This window comes from Geotrypetes seraphini, chromosome 1, assembly GCF_902459505.1.
Source record: "Geotrypetes seraphini chromosome 1, aGeoSer1.1, whole genome shotgun sequence".
Lineage (NCBI taxonomy): Eukaryota > Metazoa > Chordata > Amphibia > Gymnophiona > Dermophiidae > Geotrypetes > Geotrypetes seraphini.
In genome coordinates, this window is record NC_047084.1 from 350,899,678 (window position 1) to 350,921,237 (window position 21,560).

Sequence of the window (21,560 nt, forward strand, 5' to 3'; positions counted from 1 at the left end):
GTTGGCTCTTTAAGGACGCTTTTAACTGATTCATTTAAATTTTATGATTTCACATTGGACTAGGAACACTGCCAAGTAAAAATTAAGTGGGTAACGTTCCCCAACCTCTTGTTTCTTTACCTATCCCTTATTATTTGTTTTTGAATTGTATTTAAGCCACTTTTTTTTTGCCTCCCTTACTTAAACGTATTATGTTATTATTATTAGTACTAATTGTCCTGTTGGGGTTTTTTTGTTTTTTTTTATTTTAACCTAATTTTTAACTAAATGTAAATCACATTGGATTTGGATTTTGCAATTAAATCAAATATTTTAACTAAACTTGGCGGAGAGTCACGAGCGGTGTGCCACAGGGATCGGTGCTGGGGCCGTTACTCTTCAACATATTTATCAATGACCTGGAAAAGGAGGCAAAGTGCGAAGTTATAAAATTTGCAGACGATACCAAACTGTGCGGCAGAGTTAGGTCCAGGGAGGAGTGTGAGGACCTACAAAGGGACCTGGGCAAACTGGAAGACTGGGCAAACAAATGGCAAATGCGCTTTAACGTGGAAAAATGCAAGGTCATGCATATAGGGAAAAAGAACCCATTGTTCAACTACAAATTGGGGGGGGGGCATTGTTGGGAGACAGCAGTCTTGAGAGAGACTTGGGTGTGCTGGTGGATGCATCACTGAAGCCATCTGCACAGTGCGCAGCAGCCTCGAAAAAAGCCAACAGGATGCTGGGCATCATAAAGAGGGGCATAACAACCAGGACGCGGGAAGTCATCATGCCATTGTATCGAGCGATGGTGCGTCCACATCTGGAATACTGCGTTCAATATTGGTTGCCGTACCTCAAGAAGGACATGGCAGTACTTGAGAGAGTCCAAAGGAGAGCAACGAAACTGGTAAGAGGGCTGGAACACTGCCCATACGCCGAGAGGTTGGATAGGCTGGGGCTCTTCTCTCTGGAAAAAAGGAGGCTAAGGGGAGATATGATAGAGACCTTCAAGATCATGAGGGGCATAGAGAGGGTGGATAGGGACCGGTTCTTCAGGCTGAAGGGGACAACGGGTACGAGGGGGCATTCGGAGAAACTGAAGGAAGATAGGTTCAAAACAAATGCAAGGAAGTTTTTTTTCACACAAAGAGTCGTGGACACTTGGAATGCGCTACCGGAGGAAGTGATCAGGCAGAGGATTCAAACAGGGATTGGACGGATTTCTGAGGGATAAAGGGATCGTGGGATACTGAGAGAGGTGCTGGGATGTAACACAAGTATGGAAAGCTAACCAGGTAATAAGTATAGAAACCCAATCAGGTCGTGCATGTGCAAGACCGGAGGGTTAGGACTTCGATGGGAAGATAGGACTTCAATGAGAAACCAAGGTGGCAAGGGAGCCCCTTCTGGTGATTCAGACAGGTCGTGACCTGTTTGGGCCGCCGCGGGAGCGGACTGCTGGGCAGGATGGACCTATGGTCTGACCCGGCGGAAGAACTGCTTATGTTCTTATGTTCTTATTTCTTTTTCAGACACAAGAATTTGTTAATAGGCCACTTACATCTGAAGACCACCAAAAATTTGCCAGATCTGTAGGGAGAAAATGGAAGCAAGTGGGCCAGACCCTGCAGAAAACCTGCCATGCACTTGAAGACCTTGCAATTGATAACTTAGCATATGAACATGAGAGGGATGGTTAAATGAGCAGGCTCCTCAAGTTCATCCATTCTGAAGGGAAAAAGGCCACTATACAGAGACTTGTTATAGCACTGGAGGAAAACAAACAGTCTCACAGATCTTGCAGAAGAACTTCTAGGAATTCACCAGAATAAGAAGTTTCTATGATCATCTAGTCCTAGACGAGCAAACATGGCCACTTCAGGCTTTTCATATGTGTGAGAGATCTGAAAACTGTTTCCTTCAATAAAAGGTTTACATAGCGAAAAAAAGAAATAAGAAAGAACATTGTTAGTTTGCTGTTTTTGTTTCTTGTGGTGTTTTGCTTTGGTTTTTTTTAGTTAGCCTCAGATTCAGAACAGCAGGAGAGGATACCATGGTGGAGTAAAATGAAGGCTTAAAAGCCATCGACGCTGTCGGCAGAGGCAAAGGCTTTAAGATTGCTGAAAGGCCTCACACCAAAACCTATTTTATTTTTGTTGAAAAGAAACAAGATAGAAATAAAAAAACAACAAAGCGGTAAGAATAACAGTATAAATTTAAAAAAGTGAAGCAGGAAGGCTACTCAAAGGAACGAAGTTCAGATATTTCTTCACTCTGCGAAAAATGAAAAACTGACACACCACAGGAATAAGCCCAGCGCAAACAGAGCTGTACAAATTCTCCAAAGTGTATGTTTTCCCCTTCATTCTAGTTTGGAGGAAATAAGCCCAAAAGTGATGGTTTGTTCTGTTTGTTTTTCTTGCACTTGAACTGTTTGCACCAGTGGATTTGTTTGCTGTGCCTTTGCACAGGACTTTGATAAACTTACCTGAAAGAATAAGGGCCTGTGGGCTAAGTCCTGTTTACTGCTATGCGATTCTATGGAAATTGAGGACTATTAAGAAATATTTTGATACAGAGTCTTTAAGGCCAGTGGTTCCCAACCCTGTCCTGGGGGACCACCAGCCAGTTGGGTTTTCAGGATATCCCTAATGAATATGCTTGAGAGAGATTTGCATATAATAGATGTGACAGGTATGCAAATCTCTCATATGCATATTCATTAGGGATATCCTGAAAATCTGACTGGCTTGTGGTCCCCCAGGACAGGGTTGGGAACCACTGTTTTATGCTATTGGTTCAGTCTACTATATTGTCCACCCTAGACTATCGTAACATCATTTATCTGGGGTTAACAAAAAAAGACATTATTAAGACTGTGATTGGTTCAAAATGTCACTGTTCATTTGATTTTTGGACTGAAGAAATATGACCATGTAAGTTCCTTTTACATCAAATTGCATTGGCTTCCAATCAAGGCCAGAGTGATTTTTAAATTTGGCTGCATCTGTTTTAAGGCACTTTTCGGTTTATTAACTTTTTATTTGGTTTCTCTTTTGAAATTATTTAAGTCAAAGAAACATACAAGAAACTCCGGTATGTTCATCTTCCCCTCTTCAAAGGCATGTCGTTATAAAAACTCCTTGAATAGAACATTAGCATGTCAAGCAGGGAAGATGAACTCCTGGATATGTCCTTTGATTGGTCAATCTCGAGCTTACTTCAAATTTAGGAAATTGTTGAAAACTTATTTATTCCACAAATTTGTATGTTAACTTTTAATAAAATATTAGTGATGATGTATTTTAAATAGGTATAAGTATTTTATTGAATTGTATTTCTTCTCTTAAATGTTTCAGTTTTTTCTTGTTGTAAACCGCCCAGAACTACTGGTAGGGCGATACATAAGAAAATAAATTATTATTATTATTACTATTTTCAGCAGTGAACATAATAAAACCAGCTTTATCCTTTACTCAGCGGCTATTCTGGGGTTTTTATGCTTTTTTTGTGTTTGTACTTTGCCAGATAAAGCGAATCCCTGAGAACCCTTGCTGGTGCCACCCTAAAGGGCTGTCCTCCATCTTGAGGCGCACGTCAGATTTGGTTAGGCCACCTGCCACAACACTATGGTGTCCAGAGCCAAGGTCGGACAGGTGACAATGCGTGGTGTAGAAGTCTCAAAGCTTTGCTAAAGCTTAAAGTGACAGTACACTTTACCATTGTCCAAACTGGGCTCCATGGATGACATCACCCACATGTGAGAATATGCTACCTGTTGTCTAAGGATAATAAATGTATCAGATGAAGAACTAAATTTACCAGGACAGCAGTACAGTGCCTTTTGTGATATGGAGTACAGAAGTCTGGCACTAAGAAAAACCAGTACTATGGCACTGAAGTCCCCAAGTCCTTAAAACTACATCAGAATAGCGGTGTGCAACCATTCAATTTAAAAAAACATTAATATGAACAACCAAGTTAAATGCATAGGAGAGCTGCGGAAAGTCTAAACCAAAATAGTATATAAAGGCACACAAAGAAATATTCATTACGTGGTTACAACAAACGAAAGCAAACATTTTCCATGTACAAAGCCAAACATATACAGAAACAGAACTAAGCCTTTTAAAACAAGCATTACATGGTGCTATAAATGAGCGGCTACCAACTATAACTGACAGTCATACTTACAGGAGCACCTCTTTTCTTTAGGGGAAAAAAGGCAGTATAGTGTATTTGCAAGGCAGGCATCTTGCCGTCACAAACCATCAGGAAATCTGACCACCAATAAATCAGCTGAGAACCCTAGGAGCCTTGCAATCAGAGGTAGTCTTACAGAAGAGAACCTTTAAAAAGGGAGTGCACACTCAGGCCCCACCAACTAAGCGCTGCCTCTAAATGATCCACAGGACATTTAACAGTCTGGTTTTCAGTCCATTTAATGAAGTTAGCTCATTAGTTGGAAGTATATAGAAAGGTAGCCAAGGAAACTTCATTCTTTCTTCATGGTTCTACTTTTTCTTCTGTTGCATCATGCCTTCCAATCATCTTACTGTAGTTCTTCTGCTGCTCTTCCTTGAAAGATACTTTTACCTTGGATCTTTTTAGACCTCCATCCCTGTGAAAGAAAGGGAAGGAAAGACATGAATGAGTTTCCAGCTCCAGAAAACTTTTCAACTGGAGGTGCCCCTCCCTTATCACATGTATAGAAACAAAGATCACATTCCCTTAATTAACACAGGATTACAAAAATCAAGAGAGCATTTTAGGATGTGTTCCTTCCACCGAAACTCTGGTGAACCAGTTCTCCCATTTCTAAAATGCAATTAGCCTTGCAATAAGAAAAGATTTTGATATTTTAACCAGTATTTGATAAGTATCCCCATTCATTTATTTACTTAAACAAACAGCTATGTACTATGATTTTGTAAACAGAACTTCATTTTTTGTATTTGTAATTATCAATGTAGATACTGTACTTTCTCCAGCCAAAACATTCTTAGCTATATTCAAATTCTGCATCACACAAAGTAGGTATAATGTTATTGCCTATCCACTTTTCCAAAAGAAGTGCTGGCTTCATTTGAGAGTACTGAATTCACAGTATGTCATCTAAAATGATGAGTAGCATACATGGAAGACCACATGCCAACCCTGAAGGATCAAAGTGGCTAATGGAATACTGATACTGAAACTCTGTGGTTAGTGTTTAAATTAGAATAGAATGGTGCAGTCCTTAGCTAACATGTTTAATGTAATAATAAATGCAGAGGCAATGCCAGATAATCTGAACATTGCACGAATTTTGGTTCTACCTAAGCCCCACAGGGACCCAGAATTAGAGGCATCTTACCGTCCCATTTCGCTGTTGAATACGGATGTGAAATTGTTAGCTAAGATCATGGCGAACATATTGGCTAAAGTGTTACCAGAGCTGATACATGAATCGCAGGTGGGTTTCATCAAGGGCAGAACAACTGCCAAGAATGTTCGACAGCTTCTCCTGTCGTTAGAACAGCGGGTGCGGCAGCAATCATCATTATTGGCAAGCTTTGACGCAGATAAAGTTTTCAATAATGTCTGGGAATTTCTTTTTGCAACGCTGGAGGCTTACGGCTTCAGTGGGCTTTTCGTGTCGGTGGTGAGAACGCTGTACGCGTCCTCAAGTGCAAAAATAGTATTCCCGGATAGTGAGTCTGAGTGCTTTATCTTTGGTAGAGGAACAAGGCAGGGTTGCCCCATTGCCTCTGCTGTTCATGTTAATGTTGAACACACTTATTAGAGACATACAAGAGATGTCTGCTATACATGGGGTGAAAGTGGGTCGGGAAAAATTCAAAATGTGGAGTGTGAGTTTTTCTTTCCCCATAACGTATATGCACTGCTTCAAATGTCACAGGCTCAAATCCCAGAGTAATTCAGAGCTAGTGTGCTTCTTCACACATTACGTGATGGTTAATCAAGCTGTTGGGGGATAATCCTTGGGTGATGGATATCTTGCCAATATAGGGGAATTTGTGGTTTGCCTTGATGGATTCCCGTTGGAAGCACAGACACAGAGAAAGAAGCAGAAGAGGTGTTCCATGATTAGTAGGCTCTTTATGAAGGAACATCTCTGATGTATAGGATTGTTTAACTGTAAAAAAGTCTATAGCTATAGTGGATTCTTCCCAGTTAACTGAAGTCTGGAAATTCTGACAGGCAATGAAATGGAAAATACTGCTCGAAACTAGCCAAGTTCTGTATGATTTGTCTTGAGATAAAAGAACAAAGTAGTTGAAATCGAGAACTCTGTTAGTCAATGTAGGTCTGATAAAGACAGCATCAAAACTTATTCATGGTCCGGCCATCAGGTCCTGGTGGTGCAGTGACATAGACTCTAGAGCTGGAGGCTTTTAAGAGTGGATTTAACCAGCAAAGACTAATGTGACCATTGCAGTTTATCTAGACCAGGACAGGATTGTATTCTGCGAAGGTCAAGCCGGTACCGAGGGAGACATGGAAGCACCGGTACTGATCATTGAGAATAAGATATAGGATCAGCAATGGTACCAAGGTAAATAATAATAATTTATTTCTTATATACTGCTATACCGTGAAGTTTGAAGCGGTTTACAATAAAGATACATTTGACAGTACATGGGATAGAAACGGTTTACAATAAAGATACATTTAGTCAGTACATGGGATGCAAGTGGTTTACATTAAAGATTCATTTTGTCAGTACATGGGATACAAGTGGGTTACAGTAAAGATATATTTTGTAAAATATATACAGTAAAGATATATTTTGGGATGCAAGTGGGTTACAATACAAGTGGTTTACTATCAAGGTACATTTTGTCAGTGTATGGTTACAGGTGGGTTACAATAAAGATACGTTTTGTCAGTACATGGGGTGCAGGTAGGTTACAGTAAAGATACATTATGTCAGTACATGAGATTCAAGGTGGAAAATATAATTAGTTTCGGGCCTTGAAATTAGGGGGCGAGGTGGAAGGGTCATGGCGAGGAAGCGGTACCGAGTCTCGATGCAGGTAAATAACACAGAGCAGGATGCATCAGTACAGAGTAGAGTCCAATGCTAAAACTGTGTCGAGACCAAAATGATTGTAAACCAATGGACAGCCGTTCACTATATAGATGCTCAACATACAGTGGCACTGATGATAGGCATGCATCGAGTGACTCGATGCTGAAAATGCCAGTGATGCTGGTGATGATATTGATGAACTGTTGATGCTCTCCAGTACCGAAGAGAATTGATACCACTCAGAAGATCAACCCATGGAAAGAAGGCACCGGTACCCTATGCTGCTCAGCTGGTATCATAGGTGCAGCAGGGTGTCGAAGCACTGGTAACCTCAAGAAGAGGCGCACTTCAGAAATGACAGCCTGCATCAATGGCATTGAGGCAGACATGCATCAAGAGACTCGATGCAAGATATGCCCATGATGCTTGATGATGCCGATGTTGATGGAAGAAGTCAATGACTATGCAGGAAATGGTACCACAGAAACAGTATCACAGAAAAAGTCCAACTTGCCGAGTGTCTGACCCCAGGCATAATATCTTCTTACAGAAATAAAATGCAGGAACAAAAAGAATAAAAACATTTGTTTGGTAAGGCACTTATTCTTCTTTTTGTTCAGTTTTGTTTTGGGGTTTTTTTAGCCTTGGAAGATTGGGAAGAGATCCATCAGGAAAGACCAACAGCATAGGTTGAGTGATAAGAAGGCCGAAAAGCCGTTGATGCCATTGGCAGGGTCAAAGGCTGCAAAAATGCCTACAGGCCCTGAAATTTACTTGAAATTGTAAAGGATGTAAAATAAAAACAACAAGAAAGAATAAAATTTAATTAATAAAAAATATGAAGCAGAAAGGCAAACTCAACTAGTCAAAGTTTAGATATGTGTTCTTTACTCTGTGGAAAACGAAAAACTGATGACCTCACGAGCCGGCATTGGGTGCCTAAAGCTTAAAGTGACAGTACACTTTTACACTGTCCAAACTGGGCTTCGTGAATGATGTCACCCACATGTGAGAATATGATGTCTGCTTGTCCTGGGATAAAGTAGTTTTAAATGCCTTTGTAGTGGAAAAGAAAGCCCAGATTTTTGTTAAGTCCCATCTGATAGGTGTCAAAATACGTATTTCATCATTTTAATTTCAATAGGTCTTAGGTTCTTGGGACTTTCAGGAAGCCAGCCACTAGGGCCTTTGTCCAGACCTTCCAGCAGGAAGGCAAGTGCCACTTAGATTGGAGCTGAGCTTGGGTCCTCACTCCTCTGGGTGCACCAAGTTTGGAAGCACTTCCAGGCTTCCGCATATGCTGCTATAGTCACCTTCTTCCTACATCTTAGAAGGGTGGAGAACACTCCATCCAAATAACCTTTACATGCTATAGCTGTGCGCTCAGGAATCTCACACCTCTTGGATTCATATCACACTGGAGAAACCAAGCCATGCGCATGAAAAGGAGGCGGCTTGAATCTATACTGACCTTACAGAAATCTCAACAGGAAAGTTGGATACAGCAGTACAGTCAAACCTCGGTTTGCGAGTAACGCAGTTTGCGAGTGTTTTGCAAGATGAGCAAAATACTCTTGCAAACTTTGACTCACAAACCGAGCATTGACTCAATATGCGAGCCCCCACCCCAGGAACCGGCTTCGCAACCCGTGCAGCCCACCCCCAAACTCTTACCTTAAGCGGACACTGGCATGCACCAACCCACAGGACATACACCTAAAGAGCCTGCCACTGATCTATGCTGGGCTGCTGCGGGGCCTTGAGCATCTGCGCATGTTCAAGGCTTTCTGGCTCCCACCCTTTCCAAGATTCTCAGAGATCACACACCCCTCCCTCCAAAAAAGGGAAAAAAAACAAACCAAAACAGTCTTACTTACCAAGATAGATCAATCAGTCCTCCTCGCTTTGCAATGGCAGACTTCACTCTGTTGGCAAAATGAACTGCATCTTCCCCTTCCTGTGAGGTACAAGATTAATGAATACACTATCGTAAGGACAAAAGCAATGCACTGCAAGGTCAAACCAATAGTTAATCAAACCCAGCAACTTCTTTAAAATAGCAGACAGTCCAGATCGCTTAAAAATATCTAGCAGATACCAATAACAAAGTCTTCTCTTTATTACCCACTCTGAGAAGCAAATGGTCTCGCCTGCAGAAATTTGTTAGCTCTATTTTTAAACAGATACAATACTTTTTTTGAGGTATGACTATTAGAACTTCATATAATACTCAAGGTATGGTCACACCACACATTGATAAAGAAGCATTATGATACTCTTACTCCCTAATGTTCAGTGGCATCAGTCAGTATTTGATTTAAACACTGGCCAGTAAGTTAGGGGTTTTTTATACTCTGATATTGAGCACCGGCATTAAAAATATGTGTATAACCTGACCACATGCAGTTATTTGGGTATCGGTGATATTCAGACCAGTACTCGGATAACTAACCAGATAAAGTTAGGACACCCTTTCTGGTTTTATCCAGCTAGATGCCTGATTAGAAAACTGAATATCAGTGCTAACCACCTCAGACTGCCTGTCACTACTTGGATAGTGCCAAGGCAATAAATGGATTTTTAGCAGATTTATCTGGATAATACCACAGAAAATCTGGATATGGTCCTAGTAAGTGGGACTTCTCTGAGGAGAGGCAAATCCTATCTGGATAAATCCCACTGAATAGCGATTCAATATTTTGGGTTTTTTTAATTCTTTCTGAAACATTCCCAACATTCTATTTGTTCTTTTTGTGGGTTTTGGCCGCTACTGCACACTAATGTTTATTGAAGTTTAATGAATAACAAGAACATGACGCAAAATAAGTTGATGCACAGTGGTTTCTTCAATGTATCCCCCCTTAAGCATACCTTGCCCCTCAGCAATCCCCCACCACCTCTCTTATACAGAATCCAGACTACAAGCTAATAACTCCAACTTTCTCAACTCAAATTGCTGGTATGCCAGCACTGAAAACTTCACCATCTCCGGTCCAAAAGTCCCTGCTTAAAGTGGCGTATCCTAGCCAACCTGTGAATATTACACCACTTGCATCTGACTCAGTGAGTGACTCTGCTTCCAATAAGTTAATCTGAACTACCCTCACTACTGTGATCCCCAGCCGGATCAAAATGTTATTCAACAAAGCAATGTCATATCGTGTTCTATGAAAAATACCTGTCCCAGGTAGGACTTCAAGATGGGGCAGTGACACCATATATGACAATAAGTTCATTGATTACCACATCCTATCCATATTAAAGTGATGACTAACAGCTTCCATACTGACTACCTATTTTTCCTGAATGGTAACTCCTAATATAGAACCCAACATGTAGTTAGGTTTATTTTCTCTGTGTGCTCTGCTTTTCACTAAACCATATGAAATTTCATCTTCCATTTAGATTCTTAGTCCAAAGCTCTCACATGACCTTCCTATAATTTCTCACAATCTACTTATGATTTAATTATTTTGAATAATTGTGTGACATCTGAAAACAGGGGCGTAGCCAGAAATTCATTTTTAGGAGTCTTCAAAAAGGGCTTGGGAGTCCCAATATTCTCCCCCCCTTAATATTACCTTTACTGGCAGGAGATAAAGCAGTTTGGTGCATGTAAGGGCAACTGGGGACTAGTTTTGAAGTGGGACAATTTGGGGAAAGCAGTCACAGGGAGGTTTGAGGTGGAGTAATTTGTGAGGTGTTGTATAGAGTGCAGGTAGGGTAGTTTTGGGGTGTGAGGTAGCTTGCAGAATGATAGGGTACAGAGTCAGTTTGGGGGTAATGTGATGGTTGCAGGGGATTTTTTTTGGTGTGGGACAGTTTGTGTGATGGAGTGGTAGATCTAGGGGAGTAGATTTTTTTGGATGGGACAGTTTACAGGGTGGTGTGGCAGTTGGGGTATAGTTTTGGGGGAAGGAAGCAGTACGCAGGGAGGTGAGGCAGTTGCAAGTGAGTAGATTTTGGAATGTGAAGAAAATTTTGGGGATTCAAAAGAGGGAGCAATTCCTCCTTCTTAACTGTTTCTCTTTTTCTGTGCTACAGACCCTTGAACTCATTTTCCCACAGAAATGCATTGGATCATTTATTTAATGGGATGGAGAGGCTTATTTCTCTGGAACCCTTGGTCTAATTTGGCCTGCTTTTTGAACTCGGTATGTCTTTTTAAATCAGTGTTTCATCCTATCCCATTAAATTTTCAGAGTTCTTTTGCCCCCATATGGGTAAACAGATATTCTTGACCCCTTTAGTATAATTCTTTCCAACTACTATTCAGGAGAGGAAGGAAGGGGGGGGGGTGACCCTGTTCTTTCTCTTGCACTCTTACTTACAAAAGTGACTTATAAGAAAGCTTGTGCTGCTAAGGCGACGACCATGTGGCCCTCTGCAGACTACATATAGATTTCCGATATACCAGATTTATACAGAACTCTTAAATATGATGGGAGTCTGACTTCTGACTTAGAAACATGACGGCAGATAAAGGCCAAATGGCCTATCTAGTCTGCCTATCCGCAGTAAACATTATCTCCTTCTCTTTCTGAAAGATCCAACGTGCCTATCCCAAGCCCTCTTGAATTCAGACACAGTATCTGTTTCTACCACCTCTTCCAGGAGACTGTTCTATGCATCTATCACCCTTTCTGTAAAAAAGTATTTCCTCAAATTACCGTATTTTCACGCATATAACGCGTGCGTTATACACGATTTTTACAAACCGTGCATAACCTTGCGCGTTTTACAACATTTTTTTTTACATAGTTCCCCCCCCCCCGATGTCCGATTCACCCCCCCGCAGGACCGCTCGCACCCCCACCCCGAAGGACCGCTCGCACGCACTCCCACCCGCACCCCCACCCTGAAGGACCGCTCGCACCCCCACAGCCTCCTGACCACCCCCCATCATGTAGAAGCTCCTACCGGTGTCCTGCTGCTTCCTCTTGGCGGTCCCGGCCCTTCTGTGAGCCCTGATGTCAGAGAAAGGGCGGGACCGCCGGAAGAGGAAGCAGCGCAGACGCAGGGCTCACAGAAGGGCCGGGACCGCCAAGAGGAAGCAGCAGGACACCGGTAGGAGCTTCTACATGATAAGGGGGGGGGGGGGGGTCGGGAGGCTGTGGGGGTGCGGGTGGGAGTGCGTGCGAACGGTCCTTCGGGGTGGGGGTGCGGGTGCGTGCGAGCGGTCCTGCGGTGGGGTGAATCGGATGTTGGGGGAGGGGCATCAGGCTTTCAGGGTGGGAACAGGACTTCAAGGGGGAGAGGAGAGTCGAGGCGGGCGAAAGGAGAGTCAGGCGGCGACGGGAGAGTCGGAGCAGTATGCGCGGTATATGGGTGTGCGCGGTATATAAAATTTTTTTTACATATATTTCGGTTTCCCGCACGCTATACCCGTGTGCGCGTTTTACACGGGTGCGCGTTATCTACGTGAAAATACGGTACTCCAGAGCCTGTCACCTCTTAATGTCATCCTATGCCATCTCATTGCAGTTTCTTTTCAAATGAAAGAGATTCGACTAACGCACATTTATATAAGTAGGTATTTAAACAACTCTATCATATCTCCCCTCTCCTGCCTTTCCTCAAAAGTATACAGATTGAGATCATTAAGTCTGTCCCCATACGCCTTATCACGAAGACCACACACCATTTTAGTAGCCTTCCTCTGGACCGACTCCATCCTTTTTATATCTTTTTGAAGGCAAGAATTCATTCCCAGTAAATCCCAATCCTTATTTTTTTTGCAGTGACAGAGTTAATATGAACATTCATAATGAAGTCTGTAACTGGCTTAGTGATTCCTGAGATGTCAAAACACAGAGATATGACGCACCTCTCTTGTCATTGGTGGCATATACCAGACATTGCACACGATAGCCCAGCTGGTCATCATCCGCAACAGATACTTCACCATGCTGTACTTACTGCTGTTCCAGAAAGCATCTCCAAACTGTGGGTCATACTGGAAAGGGAATAAAAAACAGCTGCACAGATATGACTTTGCAAAACCCTCTTATCCTGTAAAGGTAATTTTTATTACTGAGAAGAGATTTCCAGAATGTAATCTATTTTACGTAGGTCTGATTTTCACGAGAATCCAAAGAGTGAAAAAGTAACCTGTTTCTTGGACCAGTAGTTCCCAAATCCAGTTTCATGACTTTATACCTACTTGGAATAGGCATGAAATAAAATTTGTATTTGCTAGGTCTCCAGTTTATGCACATCTCTCTCATGCACGTTTATTGTGAAAAACTATTGACTGAGGGATTCTTTAGGCATGTTTGGAAACCTCTGATGTAAACCAAATATGCACATACACACACAAGAGAGAGAAGGGGGTGTGTGTGGGGGTGTGGGGAGGGATGTTTGTGTGGGAGGGGTGTGTGGGTGTTTTTGTCTCCACTTTTACTGAAAGGGAATTTTGTATACCTATTATCCTTTTAAAGAAATGTTACTCTTGAATCTCCCCTCTTAAGTCTTCCATGACTTCTACTTTTTGAACTTCCTTTTCACTATAAAAGTTCTGTTTTGAAGTGGCATTGTTGAGTCTGCCCACGCCAGGGTTTGATGATGGAGAGAGAATGGGATCTAAGGTGGTGAGACTGGTGGTGGCCACTCATTGGAAACAGAATGTGACATCCAACTGGCGAGAGGTGGTGGAGAAAATGAACCAGTGGTATACCCTTTATAAATTGGCTGCAATCCATACGAGTAAACCTGACACTTTTTGAAAGGTGTTGAGGTAGCTTCCAATAATGGAAACATACTTATTTTTAGTTATCTGAGGTTTTTCTGCCATGGACTTTGTAACTGAGTTTGTTTATGGATCAATAGTTACAAAATATAATGTCTGAATGGGTAGGTGTATTGAAAAAATAACGTGCATCCACTTTGTTTGTTGACTCTGTTGTGGAAAATCTTAATGAACTTAAATTTAAAAAATAAAAAAAAGTTATGTTTCTTTGCATTTATATCTTTGAGGTACATCAATCATTTTTCTCTAGGGTATAAATATTTAGGTCCTTAAGTCTTATCCCACAGGGTTTGGGGTGGACCCTCTTCTGGACTGCCTCTTCTCTGTCTAATCCTTTCAGACTTATCACCTCCAGAACTGGCCAACACTATGGGTGGGTCTTGGTGACCTCAGTCTTTTCTTCAATGGGTTAAATACATTCTATACACCCTAGCATCTCTGACACTAATTATTTTCTCAATGCACTGTTTCACTAGCTTAAGATCATCAGGTACTATCACCCCAAGATCTCTTTTAGCAACCAACAAACGTTCCCTTCAGAGAGCATCTTTACCAAACTCAGATCCAAGAAACCTTACCAATAGTTTAATAAATTTAATATACTACCCTTAAAAATATGTCAGAGTGGTATATAATTCATAATTAAACAATAAAAGATAACATTAGAACACCATTAAAAACAGGAAAGACCCGCCTTACACATTAAGGAACTCACAAATACATACTTCCAAACTGGTCACAAACCATAAGTCAAATAAATGAAAACTGCTCCCTAAGTTAGCCTTCCAAACGTGTTCTGAAAAAAAATAAGTCTTCAATTTCATTTTGAATTGCTTCAAAGAACACTCTTCCCACAGCCCTACAGAAAGGCTGTTCCATAATACTGGAGCCTTCCAATGAATGAAGCTGATGTAAAATGTTGTAAATATTTACCACCACATCATAACACTACCTTGTGAAAATGAATTGTTACTACGGGATATGCACAGAAGCCGATGACAGTGTTTGTAAACAGTCTCTGTTTCAAAATGGTTTTCACTGCAGAAGACCAAATTCTGATAAAGAACTTGGTACTTCTGGTATTTAGAAATTCGGCTCTCCCAAAACATTGAAGATTTGTACTCTTTGAATGTTCAACTTTTGCTGGCCAATACTAAGCACCGGCTTGAGCAGTGGCGGCACCTGCCTTTGTCGTTATTGGGTAGGATTAACTTGTATAAAATGATTATATTCCCCAAATGGTTCTTTGTCTTACAGGTCCTCCCTTTGAAGAGCAAAGACCTTTCTTGTCTTCATAGGATGCTTTGTAAATTCTGCTGGGCCGGTAAGAAACCGAAAATTCATTTTTCTTTACTGTTGGGAGCTTGGAATACAGGAGGTTTGGGGCTTCCGGAACTCAAGCTTTATAATATTGTGTCTTCTTCAACATGTTGCTGATTGGTTTTATAACACTGATACCTATAGTCCAGTGGAGTTGGAGGAAGTTTTTGTAGCTCCTTATCACTTTAATTCTATCTTGCAGAGTAATGCATTTGGGAATTAATAATAGGAAGGAACTGTATATGCTGGGAGGAGAGAAGCTGATATGCACGGAAGGGGAGAGGGACCTTGGGGTGATAGTGTCCGAAGATCTAAAGGTGAAAAAACAGTGTAACAAGGCTGCTGCCAGAAGGATGCTGGGCTGTATAAAGAGAGGCGTAGCCAGTAGAAGGAAAAAGGTGTTGATGCCCCTGTACAGGTCATTGGTAAGGCCCCACTTGGAGTATTGTGTTCAATTTTGGAGACCGTATCTGGCGAAGGACGTAAGAAGACTTGAGGCGGTCCAGAGGAGGGCGATGAAAATGATAGGAGGCTTGCGCCAGAAGATGTATGAGGAGAGACTGGAAGCCCTGAATATGTATACCCTAGAGGACAGGAGAGACAGGGGAGATATGATTCAGACGTTCAAATACTTGAAGGGTATTAACGTAGAACAAAATCTTTTTCAGAGAAAGGAAAATGGTAAAACCAGAAGACATAATTTGAGGTTGAGGGGTGGTAGATTCAGAGGCAATGTTAGGAAGTTCTACTTTACGGAGAGGGTGGTGGATGCCTGAAATGCGCTCCCGAGAGAGGTGGTGGAGAGTAAAACTGTGACCGAGTTCAAAGAAACGTGGGATGAACACAAAGGATCTAGAATCAGAAAATAAGATTAAATATTGAACTAAGGTCGGTACTGGGCAGACTTGCACGGTCTGTGTCTGTATATGGCCATTTGGTGGAGGATGGGCTGGGGAGGGCTTCAATGCTGGGAGGGTGTAGATGGGCTGGAGTAAGTCTTAACAGAGATTTCGGCAGTTGGAACCCAAGCACAGTACAGGGTAAAGCTTTGGATTCTTGCCCAGAAATAGTTAAGAAGAAAAAATTAAAAAATTTAAATTGAATCAGGTTGGGCAGAGTGGATGGACCATTCGGGTCTTTATCTGCCATCATCTACTATGTTACTATGTTATCTTGTAGGCTACTTGGCAGTTTTTGCCTCCACATCTTAAATGCAGCTAGCTGGTCTCACCTTTGCGAGAGGCGTGGAGGTTTTTAGTGTCTCGTTTGGGGGGCAATTCACAGGTTTCGCTTTTGTTGCCCATTAGAGGTAATGTGGCTTTTCTACCATGACGGGAAAACAAGGCTTTTCAACAATGGGAAGAGGAAGGGGTCATTCTTCTTGAGCATCTGACCACCCCCACAGGGTCACTGATTACTTATCAGGAATTCTCTAGCAGAATTAATACAAGATGGGGGGATTGTTATGCTTTTTGTCAACTTAAACATTATTATCTTTCGTTTTCCTCTAGTAGATAAATTACGCCACTTCTTTCCTTTGCTTTCTCTGGACAACATGTCCATTTCGGCCACACACAAAGCTCTATCTGATCTGGGGCCTGTGAAAGATTTCTTGAGGGTTCGGGCCAGATGGGAGGGTGACCTGGGCGGGTTGGTGACTACTTGGGCTGTTCAGGTTAGCATAACTTTACAAAAGATTTGTTCTATTTGTACCTACATCGATATTTTGAGCTGCGAGTCTCTCATTTATATGCCTTAGTAACTTCCAAATTAGATTATTGCAACATTGTCTATATTGAATTACCATCAATATCTCTTAAGAAACTACAAACTATTCAGAATGCTGCTATCAGAGTTCTTGTTAATGCTCGGAGATATATACACATTTCTCCATTTTTAAAGGAGTATCATTGGCTTCCCGTTAAATTTCACCTTATGCATATTGCTTTAATGCTTGCGTATAAAGCATTACAATCAGGTCAACCAAATTATTAGTTCCCTATAAGCTTTGCCTGTTGTTCATTTGGTACGTTTGGCATCTACGCAAAAGTCTGCCTTTTTTGCAGCAGTTCACCTATGGAATTCTCTTCTAGTTATGAATCGTTCTGAATTGTCTTAAGTAAAATTTAGATCAATGGTTAAGATGCATCTTTTTGGTTTAGCATTTTTATGAGAAGTTTGGTAAATTACGATCCTGTTCTTTCTTGATTGTTTTTTTTGCTTTCCTATTTTTTATGGCGTTCTTTTCATTTCCTGTTTTTATATATTTTGTACACTGTGCTGTTGGTAAACCAAAGTGCGGTTAAAACTTTTAATAAACAAACATCAAACACATCCCCTCAGAGGTGTGTGGCACTCATAGGCGGGAATGTGCCTTGAGGGTCCTCTACTGTGCATATATTTCGCCATCTCAGTTTCACAAAATAGTTTATGTTCAGTCACCTCTTTGTCTGAAATGTAAACTGGAGGAAGCCACTTTTTTTCATGTTTTATGGCTCTGTCCTGCTGTCCAATCATTTTGGAAGCGGGTAGGGGCTTTCGTCTGCAGGGTTTTGAGACAGACAGTGGTTTTGTCCCCGGAGATGAGCCTTTTAGGTTTATTGAACGATAGTGGGATTAAGAGGCGGAGCTCTCGACTTTGGTTTTGGAATCTCTGTATTTTGGGTCAGAAATCTATTTTGAAAGAGTGGACCTCAAAGTGTTCTCCCTCCTATTGGGGATGGAAATGTCTACTCATGAATTATTGGGATGGGAGGCTAGGGATGCCAGAGGTACCTACAAGCGGCGGAAACACTTTTTGACTGTTTGGGACCCTTATCTGTATACCTTTTTGACCACTTTTTTATCCTTATCTGTATAGTTTCATAGTTTATTAAAATTTGATTAAACGCTAATCTTAAAAATTCAAAATGTTGTACATTTAAAAATATAAATGGGGAACGAACAACAAATAATGAACATGACCCAAACAAACCGGACTTGAGAAGGGAGGTGGAACGCGAGGAAAAGCTACCATTTGTGGAGAAAAGGAAACATAAAAGGTAAAAACAAAATATAAAAAAATAGAAAGGATAAATCAATCGTAGGCATCTTTAAAAAGAAACCATTTTAAACTATTCTTGAATTTATACAAATTTTGTTTTATTCTGATATATGTAATGGGAGGGAATTCCAGATTGAAGGAGCAGTGACAGAAAAGATGGAGGCACTGCGGGTGCCAATAATTTTTAGTGAGGGGACATAGAGAGTATGTTGAGAAGCAGATCTTAGGGTTCTAGGGGGATCGTAAGGTATTAGGAGTCTGTCTATGAAAGTAGATTCATTTGTCTTTTGAGTTTTAAAAAGTTAGAAGAGCAATTTTATATGTAATCCGATGCGGGATGGGCAACCAAATGTGCGTTCTTTAGCAAAGGAGTGACATGATCAAATCTTTTTGAGTTTGTGATGATTTTAATGGCCATATTTTGAATTAGTTGGAGGCATCTGATATCTTTTTGGCATAACCCTTTATATAATGAATTGCAATAATCGGTTTTTGAAATGACGAGAGAGTGAATTAGAATATTGAGAGAATGTGAGTCTAAAAGAGGGACCTTTTGACCATTTGGGACCCTTATCTGTATACCTAATTGGTCAGCTGCATTCTAAATCAGCTCTGACTCACCCCAGTGCCGACTGCCATAGAGTTGTTTTTCTTGGTTCTCTCTTCTGGGAGGGGAGGGAGTTAGGGATGTGGTGTGGTGGGCGGGGGTAGGGTTGGTTGGGAACATAGGTTGATTGTTCTTTTCCTCAGGGGCCCTAACACATTTTGTGGACCAGTTTACTGCAATCTTGTTCAATATGACTTTGCATTTTACTTACCTGGATGGTTATCAATGATTGTTTGGTCATTGTTTCTATGATTAGTTGTTATATAATTCTGTTGGGTTCCCGGAAGGTGGGGGGAGGGGGTTTGATGTATTCTGTACTGCTACTACAAAAAACAAAAACATTTTGATGGCTTGCATTCACCGGGTTTTTGCCCATATATATCAATTGTTTTTGTTTCACTTTATTGTTGTCATCAATAAAAATTGTTTCAAGTAACTCAGTAAGGGACCCTAGGCAAACAAGCATGTTAGGACCCTGTTGAAATATATTTTAATTGCATATCACTGAGCTTCACTTGGGTGTGTGGCAGTCCTATCCTCTTTTCTTACGGGGCTGTACTGCCCTTTATAACATGATTATCATTCCACAATGGCTGTACTATTTTCAAATGCTGCCACTGATTTGCATTGTCCATTATCATTCTTGGCTCTATCGAGCTGTCCATCGCTGTTTGTGGAATGGTAAGTGAGCTTGCTTGTCATATGCAAAATTGACTCTCCCTAGAGATAAAGGAGGATTAGGGCTATTAAATTTACATTTGTTGTCTATAGCGTGTCAATTGAGACATCTGAATGACTGGTTCAAGGGTTTTCCTATTTCACCTTTACGGAAGTCGAATTGGAAATTCTTGCACCTTATTCTGTGGGAGCTCGATACATGCCCCTGAGGCCCTTCTTAAATCAGTGCTGGCACACTATCCAGGGTATCCTTCTTCCAGAGCTGCCTGGAAATGGGTTTGTACATATTTGAACTTATCACATACTAGCTCCCCATTACTATCAGGGTCGACCCTTTATTCAAGCCTGGTTTGGAATCTTCTCAGTTTGCTTCATGGACAACGTGTGGACTTATTTATCTTCATTAGGTCCTCACCCATATGGGCATGATGTGTACTTATCAATAGTTGATATAGTGCTATGGACTTACAGCTAATGATACTTTGCCATATCTTTAACTCAGACCCTATATACCAGTGGTCTCAAACTTGTGGCCCGCCAAGTACTATTTTGAGGCCCTCGGTATGTTTATCATAATCACAAAAGTAAAATAAAACAGTTTCTTGATCATATGTCTCTTTAGCTATAAATTACAATATTAAGACTTAGCTAAAAGGAAAGATTTATAAACTATATAGAGTTTTACCTCATGCAAAATTATAATTTCTTTAATAAGACATTAACTAATTTTTTCTGAGGCCTCCAAGTACCTACAAATCCAAAATGTGGCCCTGCAAAGGGTCTGAGTTTGAGACCACTGCTATATACGCTCTATACCGATGCAAACCTTAACTTTGACTGTATGGAATGTCCTAAAAAAAGCCCTTTGTTTGAAGGCACACTTTCACAATAAATTTTTATTGGAATCATCACGCAGCACTGACTTTGCTTCTTTGGGGGTGCAGTGGTTGGCAGATCTGGGTACTTCAATTTTGGATACTCTGCTACAAGCTGCCTTTAAAGCCACATCACGTTGGACCTCAGTTCCTCTGTTTGAACTACAATATAAGTTGATACTGCGACTCTATATCTCTCCGTCCAGAGCCCACCAGGATATGCTGTGCCCAGATTCTTGTTGTCCCAAATTTCATTGGACGAACACGACATGGGGCCATATGTTTTATTCTTGCCCAAACACCTTACGCTTTTGGAAGCTCTTACATGCTCATATCTCTACTCTATGGAAGACTAGATGCACTCCCTATCCCAGGATTCTTTTTTCACTCTCGATATTGACGCATCCAATCCCTACTAGCCTGAGTTTTGTGCAGCATGCACTCTTGCTTGCCAAAAAACTGATACTGCTTCACTGGTTGGATTCTGCCCCTCCTACAGTCTCTGAATGGCGTACATCAGTGGTCTTAAACTCGCGGCCCACCAGGTACTATTTTGAGGCCCTCAGTATGTTACCATTGTTCTGGAATGTTGCCCGCCTCACTGCTGTAACCTCACAAAAGCGCTTTCCTGCATCTGTACACGAGATTGTGAGGTGGAGTACAGACGCAGGAAAGCAGTAGCATGAGGTTGCATCAGTGAAGCGGGCAACGTTCCAGAACGTAAGATAATCATTGGAGGCAGTGCAGCTTGTGCATGTGTATGTAATCTTGTGAACTCTCGCGAAATTTGGCACTTCTCCTGGCGATGATTGCTTGATGTAAGATGACGGTTGTGTACAGTGCTGGAGGAGGTGAGAGCTGAAGGCGGTTGCAGATGTGACCACCGGACACTTAAGGCACAAGTTTTCCAGGCACAAGTCGGATACTGATTCTCCCCTCTACAAAAAAAGCCTAGAGGACTACACCAAAATCTTGTCTCTTGTAGTTGATACTTGAGAATCTAAATCACAACTGTGTATGAGGTAAATCTAAATCATGCATGACGTAAAACTCTTTATAGTTTATAAATCTTTCCTTAATTGCTTCTGTTAATTTCAGCTATACACAGCTGAAAGCAGTGCAACATGCAGAAAGTGAAAAACTATCTAAACCTCACTTTCTGCATGTTGCACTGCTTTCAGCTGTGTATAGCTGAAATTATCAGAAGCAATTAAAGAAAGATATATAAACTATAACGAGTTTTACCTCATGCAAAGTTGTCATTTCTT

At 41.2% G+C, this 21,560-nt stretch overlaps 1 protein-coding gene across 2 annotated transcripts in view; it reads right to left on the reverse strand.

The window, feature by feature from the left end:
• Positions 1-3,988: 3,988 nt before the first annotated feature.
• GPAT3 (glycerol-3-phosphate acyltransferase 3) overlaps positions 3,989-21,560 on the reverse strand; it is a 92,497-nt gene continuing 74,925 nt past the window's right edge. For both annotated transcript variants that reach the window (XM_033963740.1, XM_033963730.1), the window contains exons 10-12: positions 12,849-12,977; positions 8,899-8,978; positions 3,989-4,606 (exon numbers count right to left, since the gene is read on the reverse strand). In XM_033963740.1, coding sequence (XP_033819631.1) covers positions 4,492-4,606; positions 8,899-8,978; positions 12,849-12,977 — 324 coding nt within the window. In that variant the 3' untranslated portion in view covers positions 3,989-4,491. The remainder of the gene's footprint in view (positions 4,607-8,898; positions 8,979-12,848; positions 12,978-21,560) is intronic.